The 11056-nt window shown below is 61.0% G+C and overlaps 2 protein-coding genes across 15 annotated transcripts in view; one reads left to right on the top strand and one right to left on the bottom strand.

The window, feature by feature from the left end:
* The first annotated feature begins 554 nt into the window (after positions 1-554).
* PIPOX (pipecolic acid and sarcosine oxidase) lies at positions 555-3831 on the top strand. 2 transcript variants are annotated; one of them, XM_052688658.1, is made up of 8 exons: positions 555-719; positions 1271-1419; positions 2038-2176; positions 2258-2440; positions 2503-2649; positions 2720-2878; positions 2960-3035; positions 3102-3831. In XM_052688658.1, the coding sequence occupies exons 1-8, from the start codon at positions 582-584 to the stop codon at positions 3230-3232; spliced, it is 1122 nt and encodes a 373-aa protein (XP_052544618.1). In that variant the 5' UTR covers positions 555-581; the 3' UTR covers positions 3233-3831. The 2 variants fall into 2 exon arrangements, with proteins under 2 accessions (XP_052544618.1, XP_052544615.1); XM_052688655.1 differs by having other exon boundaries at positions 1975-2176.
* Positions 3832-4145: 314 nt separating this feature from the next.
* Positions 4146-11056, bottom strand: part of MYO18A (myosin XVIIIA) — a 29802-nt gene continuing 22891 nt past the window's right edge. For 7 of the 13 annotated variants that reach the window (XM_052688641.1, XM_052688642.1, XM_052688643.1 and 4 more), the window contains 7 exons: positions 10859-10996; positions 9997-10182; positions 9778-9917; positions 8983-9027; positions 7787-7912; positions 5483-6670; positions 4638-4755 (listed from right to left, as the gene is read on the bottom strand). In XM_052688641.1, coding sequence (XP_052544601.1) covers positions 5491-6670; positions 7787-7912; positions 8983-9027; positions 9778-9917; positions 9997-10182; positions 10859-10996 — 1815 coding nt within the window. In that variant the 3' untranslated portion in view covers positions 4638-4755; positions 5483-5490. The other 6 variants (XM_052688651.1, XM_052688652.1, XM_052688644.1 and 3 more) reach the window with 4 other exon arrangements.

Here is an 11056-nt window from a genome sequence, read left to right as displayed (position 1 = left end):
AAGCAGGTACTGCTGTTCAAAGGCTGGGCGCCGGCGGAAAAGCCAGCCGAAACCCCAGGAAATCAGAGCATTTATTCCTGGCATCAAAGCGAGGGCGGCGCACCGCGGTAATGGGGCCGCGCTGCGGTAATGGGGCCGTGCAGCCCCAGGCGCTCGCAGCGCAGTGAGCACCGGGCGAGGGCTCCCACCTCACGTCTCCATAAAGAATGGCATTCAGCGCTTCCTAATCGTGACCATTAGTCGGTAAATAATGCCTTACGCATCCTTCTATTCGAAATGAATTCCCCTCGTTAGCGGGCGCGCTGCACAGGGTGCCCATAGAAACCCGACGGCAGCACCCGTCCCCAAATCCCACCCCAAATCCACATGCTTCCTCAATCTCCCATCCCACGGGGCGGTGTGGGCACCCGGCCGTCGATCACTGCTATCTCCCAACAGGGAGAAAAAAAAGGGAGATGGCAGCCAAATAGTTTATGGGCCGTAAATTACACTGGAGGGAAAAAAAAACTGTTTTTCTGTGCTCCGGAGGACTCTGCCCTGTCCCTCCCCCTTGGCTCCGCTCCCAGCTGCAGGAGGACAGGATGGGGACAGACATGGCTGCTCCAGGACAGCCCGGCTGCACTTCCTATGATGCCATCGTCATCGGGGCCGGCATCCAGGGCTCCTTTGCCGCGTACCACCTGGCCCAGCGTCGCAGGGACACACTGCTGCTGGAGCAGGTACTGATGTCCCCAACCTTGCCACCTCCCTGGCCCCAATGCTGTGCCCCCAGCCCTGATGTAGCAGGACAGGGACCTGGCTGCCCTCTGCCCAGGCATCTGACACTCCATGGTGTTCCAGCGCCAGGACGCTGTGTCCTTTAGTGCCAGGAGCCCTGTGCCCCCAGTGCCAGGGTTCAGGTGTACCCAGTGCCAACAGCCCAATGTTCCCACTGCCAGGACCCCCATGTCCCCATTACCCTGATCTCGTTATTGTCAGTGCCAGCATCCCAGTGTCACCAGTGCCCCAGTACCAACACTCTACTGTCCCCAAAGCCAAAACCCTAGCGTCCCCAGTGCCAGCAGTCCAATATCCCCATTGCCAGTGGTCCAGGTGTCCTCATTTTCAACACCCTACTGTCCCCAATACCAGCACCCCACTGTCCCCAGTTCCAAGACCTCCACATCCCCAGATCCAAAATCCTCCTGTCCCCATTGCCAGGACCCCAAGCCTTGTGGGGCTGGGGGACACCTGGAGGCTGCAGCCACCCCCACGTTCCCATTCCCCACAGTTCTTCCTGCCCCACTCACGGGGCAGCTCACACGGGCAGAGCCGCATCACACGCAGCGCGTACCCAGAGGAGCATTATGCCCACATGATGCCCCACAGCTTCCGCCTCTGGCAGCAGCTGGAGGACGAGGCAGGCATTCTGCTCTACAGGTGATGGGAACGGGGACCCCGCACTGGGCACTGCCCTTCCCTGGGAATGGGGCTGGGGCTGTGGGCAGGCAGCTGCGGTTATTTATGGGGCTCTTTAAGGGAAGAACCATTAAGGAAATAAGCGTGTAAACGATTCCTGCAGCGGGGTTGGGGCTAACGGGTCATCCATCAACCCCAGCATCGTCCAAGCACTGAGCCTCCGCTTCCCCAACCAAGGGGGTGGCATGAGAGGGGACATGGGAAATGTGGGATAGGGGATGTGTGATAGGGGATAGGGGATGAGGGATAGGGGATGTGGGAAATGGGATAGGGGATGTGGGATAGGGGATAGGGGATAGGGGATAGGGGATATGGGATAGGGGATAAGGGATGTGGGATATGGGATAGGGGATTTGGGACAGGAAGTAGACAATGGGGGACAAGGAACATGGGATTAAGGATACGGGTTGAGGGATGGGACATGGGACAAGAGACACGAGATATGGGATATAGGACATGGGAAATGGGACACGGAACAAGGGACATGGGTGCCACTGATGTGGCTGCTGGGTGCAGGCGGACAGGGCTGGTGGTGCTGGGCCCACCAGGTGACCCCAAGCTGGAGGGCTGCCGGCACAGCCTGGGGCCCGATGCCGTCCTCCATGCGGTGACACTGGCGCAGCGTTTCCCTGGGCTCCGTCCCCGTCCCGGCGAGGCGGCCCTGTGGGACAGCAGTGGAGGTGTGCTGCTGGCAGACCGGGCGCTGCGGGCGGTGCAGGTGGGTGCCGACGCAGGGACAGGGATGGGGGACACGGAAGGTGTTCCATCCCCATCCCTTCATCCCTTCCTGCTCACACAGGACGCGTTTCGTCGGCGCGGGGGCACAGTGCGTGATGGGGAGAAGGTGCTGCGCATCGATCCCGGAGCAGTGATCACTGTCACCACGGCTGCTGGGCTGTACCGAGCTCCCCGGCTCATCATCGCCGCCGGCGCGTGGACCAACGCCGTGGTGGCACCGCTGGGCCTCCGCCTGCCGCTGCAGGTAAGGGCTGGTGGCCGCAGGTGGTGGCACGGCCACGGGCACAGCTGACGTGCAGCCCCCAGCCCCTGCGCATCGACGTGTGCTACTGGAGGGAGAAGGAGCCCGGCAGCGGCGGCGCGGTCACCCCCTGCTTCATGGCCACGGGGCTGCCCTACGCTCCCCATGGGATATATGGGCTGCCGGCCCTCGAGTATCCCGGCCTGGTCAAGGTGAGTGTGGCACAGTGGTGGTGGCGCCGCGGTGTCCCTTCTGTTTGCTCCCACTGAGCGCTGTCCTCAGGTGTGCTACCACCACGGCAGCCCCACTGATCCTGAGGAGCGGGACCGGACCCCCCCAGGCTCCCCCCATCCCCACATCGCCCTCCTGAGCAACTTCATCAGCAGTTACCTGCCTGGGCTGGAGCCGCAGCCGGCTGTGCTGGAGAGCTGCCTCTACACGGTGAGACCCAGGTCCCCATTCCCCCACAGTGGGTCCTGGCTGTGCCCCAAGCCCTGCTCCTTCACCCCACCGCTCCCCCAGAACACTCCGGATGGAGACTTCATCCTGGACCAGCACCCCAAGTACAGCAATATCATCATCGGGGCCGGCTTCTCGGGTAGGTCCTGGCCCCCCTGGGGGTACCTTGGGCATGGCTGCACCCCCAGCCCTCTCTTCCCTGCAGGCCATGGATTCAAACTGGCCCCAGTGGTGGGGCAGCTGCTGTGCGAGCTGAGCCTGGGTGAGGAACCATCCCACTGCATGGCTCCATTCGCCATCAGCCGCTTCCCAGGTGTGCTCCGTGCTGCTCTGTAGGTGCAGTGTCACAGCTGTGCCCACGCAGCATCACACTGCCCTGTAGTGATCCCTGCATCCCAAAGTACCACCGCCCCCAGCTCCTTGCATCCTAATGTTCTCAAAGCCTGCCAGCCTGGTGCCCTGCTTCCCTCCATCACCTGGCACCTCAGCACCCCTGCAGCTGCACCCCCACATCCCAGTATCCCCAGTATCCTTGTTCCCTGTGGTTCTGCATCCTGGCATCCTTATACCCTGCTCCCCTACATCCCACCATCCCAGTGCTCTGCTCCGACCCATCCTCACATCCCAACACTCCCGCATCCCTTTATCCTGGTTCCCTGCCCTCCTGCTTCCTCACATCTGTATCCTCCCATCCCAGCACCATCCTTATATCTCGATCCCCTGCATCCTCACATCCTGCCACCCCCACACATGGCTCCCCTGCTTTCCCACCGCTCCACACTGTGTGCCAGCCCAGCTCTGCCAAGCAGCCGCTCCCTGGAAGCACACGAAGGCGCTTTGCCAGCGCCATGGAGCCGGAGCAGCGCGGGGAGGCACACTCGCTTAGGAGTCAAGTTAAATGTTTTAATGTTAAATGTGCCATTTTATTATCATTAGATTGCTCCCACTTAATGAAAGCGCATTAGCGCAGCGTAGCTTTAATGGCGGCGAGCGCCGAGCTCGGCCCATTTGTTTAGAGATGGCAGGGAGAGGGGTGGGAACTGCCTGTTTTGTGGGGGCTGGGGGCTGCGAGGAGCCCCCATGGAGCCAGCAGCTGGCAGCAAGCAGAGCCCCCCTATGGGAACAGGGATGGCACCGGGCTCATCGCTCCGTGCGCCCCATTGTCTTGCTGCAGCCCTGCACACCACAAAAAACCCACCCTCCAAAACCAATCCCCCCCTACCCCAAAACGGGGCACGCAGAGCAGGCGTCACCAGCCAGAAATGACGTTTCTTTATTTTCGGATGGAAAGGAAATGGGGGAGGAAGGGCTGCACAGCTGTAGTGCAAAACAACCGGTGGGGTGGGGGGCAATAGGGGAGGCGACAGCCCATGGGGGACCCCGTCCCCACGTCCCCTTTGCGGCTGTGGGGCGGCTGGCCCCGAGGCCTGGCCAGAGACGTCTTTGGCTCAACTAAATGGGGATGAAGAACATGGAGAGGGGTGTCCAGGGGGTATTTTAACTTATAAAATAAGGAGACAGCAGGCACTGAGGAGGAACCGATGGAGCCGCCGAGGACAGATGGGGTGGGAGGGGTGGGCTGCCCCCCCTGCACGAGGGATGGGGACGGCAGTGTGTTCCTCCCCTTTTCTTCACCGTGCAAAAAAGAAACAGTGGCTGCCCGGGGGGGGGGGTTCCCGAGGAGCCCAGCATGTCGGGGCCATGGGAAGGGTGGCGGGGGCTACGCGGGGGTCTCGGCGGTGCGGCTCTCCGCCTCGCCATCGCTGGTGGGGCTGTGGGATGAGCGCTCCGTGCTTTCTGTGGCATCCAGCTCCTCGTCCCATCGGTCATAGGAGAAGGGTTTCCGGCAGCTCGGGGGGCTGTGGGGAGAAAAAGGGGTTAGGTGCTGAACTGCTGTCCTGACGCATCGAGGCTGCGTTGTCTCCTTGCTTGTGAGAAATGGGGCCGCGGCCCTCCTGCTGGGTGCAGAGCAGCACTGAGTGGTGGCAGTGCCAAAAAACATTGGGTTTGGGCTCAAATGGGTGACTGGCCATGGCTGCACGTCCTGGATGGAGATGCGTCCCAGCCCTGAGCCAGTGCCCCGCAATGTGACAGCCCGGCCAAGGCTGGGATGGTGATCCAACAGCATTCCCAAGGGATTTTTCCTCCTCCTCCAGCCCTTCTCCTACAGAAGCCATAGGAAGCAACCGAACCCACTCACCACTTACTGCCAGGATGCCAGAGAGCTGACTGCAGCCCCCTTCCCACACAGATGGGGTGCAGGACTGGAGTAACCACTCCAATAACCATCCGACCCCATCTACTCACCCATGTCATCCCACATCCGCACCCCACACCGGGTGCTGTTAGTACCACTGCTCCTCCCGGAGCCGCAGCCCCATCTGCCCACCCCAAACTTCCATCAGAGATCCATGCAGCCACTCCAGGACGGGATTAGCACTTCTCAGAGTCCAACCCCACGGCACAAGGACGGAGCAGCATTCCCACCACCGTGTGGCCTCAGCACGGATGCTCGGAACGGTGCCTGGGCGCGGTTAGGGGTTAGTGGCACACTCGGGTCATGCTGCAGGCACACACCGCTCCCACCTCCTGCCTCAGTCGCTCTCAGGCCGGTACAGGTACTTCATCATCAGGCTGTCCACCTGCTTCTTGCGCTTCTTCTCCTCCTTCCTGGCCCGGTCGGGGCGCACCGGCTCCTCCCCCCCGGCCGCCCGCGGGCCCTTCTTCACACTGGAGGTGCTCCGGTAGGAGACGGTGGAACCGGAGGAGGAATCGGAGGAGGAATCTGAGCCCGACTCGGAGGATGACTTTTTCTTCTTCTTTTTGGATTTCTTTTTGGATTTCTTGGATTTCTTCTTAGCGCTCTTCCTCTTGCGCTCCTCCTCTTCCTCCGAGGAGGAGGACGACTCCGAGGAAGAGCTGCTGCGGCGGCGGCCGGAGCGCCGGGATGGACGCGACACCTCGAGGGCGGACGCGGAGCGGCGGAGGCTGCCGGGGCGGTCGGCGGCACCCAGCGGCGCCGCGCTGCGCACGCTGCGCACACTGCGGACGCTGCGCCCGTCGTCCCCGGAGTCGGGGCTGGAGAGACCCCCGGCCCGCGGAGAGCGGTAGCTCAGCACCTCCTGGATGGCAGCCTCCAGGTCGGGGTCGAGGTAGGAGCGGTGCCCCACCGGGCGGGCGTCGCCGGGGGGACCGTCCTCGGAGGCGGCGCTGCGGGGTCGCGGGGGCACGGAGAAGCTGCGGCCCAGCGGGGGCTGCCCGCGGGATGCTTCATCCGCCTCATCCAGGAGGCTGCGGGCGAGCGAAAGCCGCGAATCGGGGCGACCGTCGGCACCGCTGCGCCGGCTCCGCAGGCTGCCGGGGCTGGAGAGGGCGAAGCTCAGCACCGAGCACGCCTCGTCCCCTTCGTCTCCATCCTCCGGCGCGCGCCACGAGGCCGACGAGGCTCTGCTCACCGGCGCGGAGGCGACGGAGCCCTTCTCCCCATCGCCAGCCGACAGCGACCAGCGCTTGCCCAGCCCCTGCCGAGCGCGGCCGCTGGCGTCGGCGAAGGCGCGGGCGATGACGGCCGCCCGGTCCTCGTGCTCTGCGCCCCGCGCCCGGCGGGCAGCGCGCTCCGGGGAGGCCGCCCGTTCGCTCAGAGCGCTGAACAGCGTCTGCTCGTCCCCGCGGCCGCCTATGGAGTCCTTCAGGCTCGGCCGCTTCCTATAGCTCAGGCTGCTCAACACCGACACCGGGCGCTCTTCGCCCTCGGGGACATCCGTGGGAGCCGACCTGGGTGCGGGCACGGAGCGCACCGGGGGGGGGATGGGAGAGAAAGGAGTGAGAGCGGGGAACGCGCCGGCACACGGCGGAATTATCGGCGTCAGCGAAAAGCTGCTCCATGCAAATGCGGGCATTGTTCCACCCCGTCACTTTGATTCGCCTTTAAAGTGCTCCGTTCAATTTATCTCACTGTCAGCTACCTGCAGCCGCCGCCTTTGATTCCCGACTTCAGAAAACTGGAATTATCTCCAATAACAAAATGTTTTACATCTGTGCCGCTGAATAAATTAAACCAATTAAGAGAAAACAGCTCAGATCTTTCCCCCTGCTAGATAGAAGGCGGGAGAGCCCCCCGGGATGCCTGAAACCCTGCCAGAAAATCGGGTTTGGATGAAAGCAATCTGCGCTCATCAGGAGAGAGCTCTCCCTGATGGCTGTGGGACATGAGTGGGGCCGTGTGGTCCCCAGGAGGGCTACAGCACTGGGATGGTGAAGTGGGGATGGAGGTGTGATGGAGGGATGTGGGATGATGGAGGGATGCAGGATGATGGAGGAATGTGGGATGATGGAGGGATGTGGGATGATGGAGGGATGCAGGATGATGGAGGGATGTGGGATGATGGAGGGATGCAGGATGATGGAGGGATGCAGGATGATGGAGGGATGTGGGATGATGGAGGGATGTGGGATGATGGAGGGATGTGGGATGATGGAGGGATGCAGGATGATGGAGGGATGAGGGATGATGGAGGGATGTGGGATGATGGAGGGATGTGGGATGATGGAGGGATGTGGGATGATGGAGGGATGTGGGATGATGGAGGGATGCGGGATGATGGAGGGATGTGGGATGATGGAGGGACGCAGGATGATGGAGGGATGTGGTAGAGCTGCCAGAGAGAAAGGATGGAGTCCATCACTGCTACCCATTTGAGGAGGCTGCACACAGAGCTGGGATGCCGGGGGCGCAGGGATATCCCTAAGTGTGTGTAGAGCTGTGGATGTGCCAGCACTCAGGCACGTGTCCCCAGTGGAGACTGAGCTGCTCCCCAGATTCACCCTTTCCCGACACCATGCGCAGTGCCCAGCTGTAGCCACGCCGCCAGCACCCAGCCCTGCACCCACCTGCTGCTGCCCTTCAGGCTGCCATCATCTGAGAGCGCTTTGGAGGAGCCTTTGTTCTTGGACAGCCACGACTTCACTCCATCCACGCGATCCTCCAGCTCTGAGTCCACGTCCGAGTCACCGTCGCTGGTGGGAGAAAGGCAGCGATGAGCACCTGGGATGTGGTGCAGGGACGTGTGGCATCGTGCCACCCATCCCCGTCCCTCTGCCCCACTCCATCTCAGGACACCGCATGCTCTGCGACCCCACAGCCCCAAAACCACCCCCAGAAGGATGCGGGGCCACCGGGCTCAGCGCAGCCCTGGCTGTGCACGGCCCTATAGCCAGGAAATCAACCACGAGGTGGAGAACCACGCGGGGCACGGCTCCAGAAACACGGGGGATGCCGAGCTCACAGAGAGGAAATAAGTGGGTTCGTTTTATAGGCTGCCACCGAGTGCAGAATTACCGCGAGGCAGAGCTACGTTGATGTCCCTGGGTAAACAGGAGTTTAGCAGGCAGAACAGAAACGACTCCGGCACGGCGGGCGCACGGACGGATTTACGGCCCCACCGTGACGGAGAGCCCCTGATTTACGGGCGGACATAAAAAAAGCCCTATCTGCCTTAAAACATCTAATTTATAACGGCCGCTGGTAACCGTATTGATCGCCTTTAGCGCGAAGGTGCCGTCTGCATTGCAAAATCCATTCCTCCACGTTGAGAGCATCCCGCTGTAAATCTCTGCTCACGCCGGCCGCGCGCTGCTCTCATTAGCGAGATGGCGGCGCCTATCAGAAATCGAAGCACCGCGTCCCCCCCTGACCCCGCCGGGCTCCCACATCCTAAATGGCAGCTGGGGATGGGCTGGGCAGTGCCATCCTAAAGGGCCGCTCCGTCTGCACGGCCACACGCTCAGCCTGAGCGGGACGGGCTGTTATGGCTCCTATATAGGAATCCTTGTTGCATTCAAAGCAACGAGCTGCGCTCCATCACACACGTCTCCCTCCCCTGCAATATATCCGGGCTTCAAAAATAAATGCAATAAAATACCTTTCCCTCCTCTCCCCCCCCGCCCCCCCAAAATAAAGCCCCATAAAACAAACTCTGGGGTGCTGTTAGCTCATGCGAAACTGGGCCAGCAGCATGCAGGGGCCCCGGCCCCAGGGGGGTGAGCAGGGTTAGGGGATGGGGGAGAAGGAAAGAGGAGGTCCTCACAGTTTACTCTTTCTTTTCTGATACTTTGCCACCATGTCCTGCAAACTGGGAGGGGGTGGGTGGGGGAGAAACATAACAGAATGAAATCAAATGAAATTAAAATTGAAAAAAAGAAGGAAACCAAGTCGGGCAGGGCGATGAATGGAGAACAAATCAAAAGGGATGAGATCTGATGAGATGGGGAGGGGAAAGGTTTGGCTGCTCTGAGCCCATCTGCAGGGCTGGGCTGGTTTCCAGCGCCCCGAGACCCCACACTGCCCCTGATCCTGGGGTCCCTCAGATGTCCTCAGGATTTGTGGAGATGTGGCAGCAGGTGAAGCTGCACCAGGCTGCGGGTGAAGGGAGGGGTGGGCAGGTGGGTGGGTGCACAGTGCACAGATGGGTGGATGCATGGGTGCAAAGATGGATGGATGGGTGGGAGGGTGAATGGATGGATGGATGCATGAATGGATGGATGGGTGCAAGGATGGATGGATGGATGGATGGATGGATGGATGGATGGATGGATGGATGGATGGATCAATGGGTGCACGAATGGATGGATGCATGCATCGATGGGTGGAAGGATGGGTGGGTGAAAGGATGGATGGATGCATGGGTGCAATGATGAATACATGGATGGATGGATGGATGGATGGATGCAATGGGTGCACGGGTGGATGGACAGATGGATGGGCAGCATCCTGCCAGGACTGGGCAGAACCAAGGCCCCCCTTGGTGTTTCAGAAGTGGCAAGGAGAAGCAGTGAGCCCAGGTGACGTGCCCCATGCAGGAGCCAGCTCCGGGCACACTCACCTGTTGATGAGGTCCTCATTGCTGTCGCTCTCCATCTCATCCTCGATGGCAGCCTGCAGGTCCCCGATGCGCTTGAAGGCCAGCTTCAGGTCTGACTGCAGGCTCTGGTTGGCAGCTTCCAGGCTCTCCAGGTCCATCTCCTGCGGGGAGAGTGGGGTGAGCCTGGGCTGTGGGGAAGAGGAATCCCAATTTGTGGGGGCTCAGCAGTGATGCCCTCACCAGCTCGTGCTTCTTGCGGCTGGCCTCCGCCTCCTTCTTGGCCAGCTCGCCCATCTCCTCCTTGACATCACGGAGCTGCCGCTGCAGCCTTTTGTTCTGCTCCTTCTCCCTGTTCTCGGCAGCTGCTCGCTGGTCCCGCTCCTCCGTCAGCTTCTCCATGTTCTCCTTCAGCCGCGTGGCCAGGCTCTGCGGAGCAGCAAGCGTTCTCCCTGTGCTCCATCCACCCATACACACACGCATCCATTCACACGTGCATCCATGCATTCACCCCCCACCTGGCAGTAACACCCACCCCCTGTGGTCCTCACACCAGGAAAGATCCCAGCCCCATGAATTTACATGAGGGGATAGGAAAGAGGTGGGGGGGGTGATGAGAAACCACCCCCCTGGGGCCAGGGAAGGGGTAGAACGATTGCAGGAGCTTTGGTGAATTGGAAAAATAGATTTAACTTTGTGTGAAGTAATTACAGCATGTAATGTAGGGAAAAAATAGCTTCCATTCTCTGCCAGCCGCCGAGCCAGCCGCTGCATATTTATGGCCCCGGCAGAGAGAGCGGGGAGGGAAATAACAGCTAGGAAAATATTAAGAGGAGAGCTAAGCTGCTCAGTTCCCCCGGCAGAGAGCTGCAAAGGCAGAATATAAAGCAGGCTGCGTTTAGTGGGGTTGGGAGAGTCTATAATTTCACTAAGTCGATGCGGGGAAATAGCAGCACTTTGCCAGGCTGGGTGGTGGATTACGGTTATCAGCGCCCGCGGGAGCAGCGCTGTGCAGCACGGGGGGCCCAGGACGGTGGTGGTCACAGCACTGTGACACTGCTGTGGGGACTGAGCATGGGTCTGTAAGGGAGATGACAGTGCCCACCTCCAGGCGCTTGACTTGTGTCCGCTCAAACTCCAGCCTGGTCTCCAGCTCACGGATCTTGGCCTCCTGCCTGCTCACCAGTGACTTGTCCACCATGGACTGCTCCAGGAACTCCAGCTGGCTCTGCAGCCCTTGCAGCTGTGGGGAGGCAGCCTCAGCACCAGCATCCTGCCCTCCCCACTCTGCCCCGCTCTGGGG

This window comes from Tympanuchus pallidicinctus, unplaced genomic scaffold, assembly GCF_026119805.1.
Source record: "Tympanuchus pallidicinctus isolate F22 unplaced genomic scaffold, pur_lepc_1.0 scaffold24, whole genome shotgun sequence".
Taxonomy (NCBI): domain Eukaryota; kingdom Metazoa; phylum Chordata; class Aves; order Galliformes; family Phasianidae; genus Tympanuchus; species Tympanuchus pallidicinctus.
Note: the sequence above shows the minus strand (reverse complement) of the source record. Positions and strands in the feature narration are given on the sequence as shown.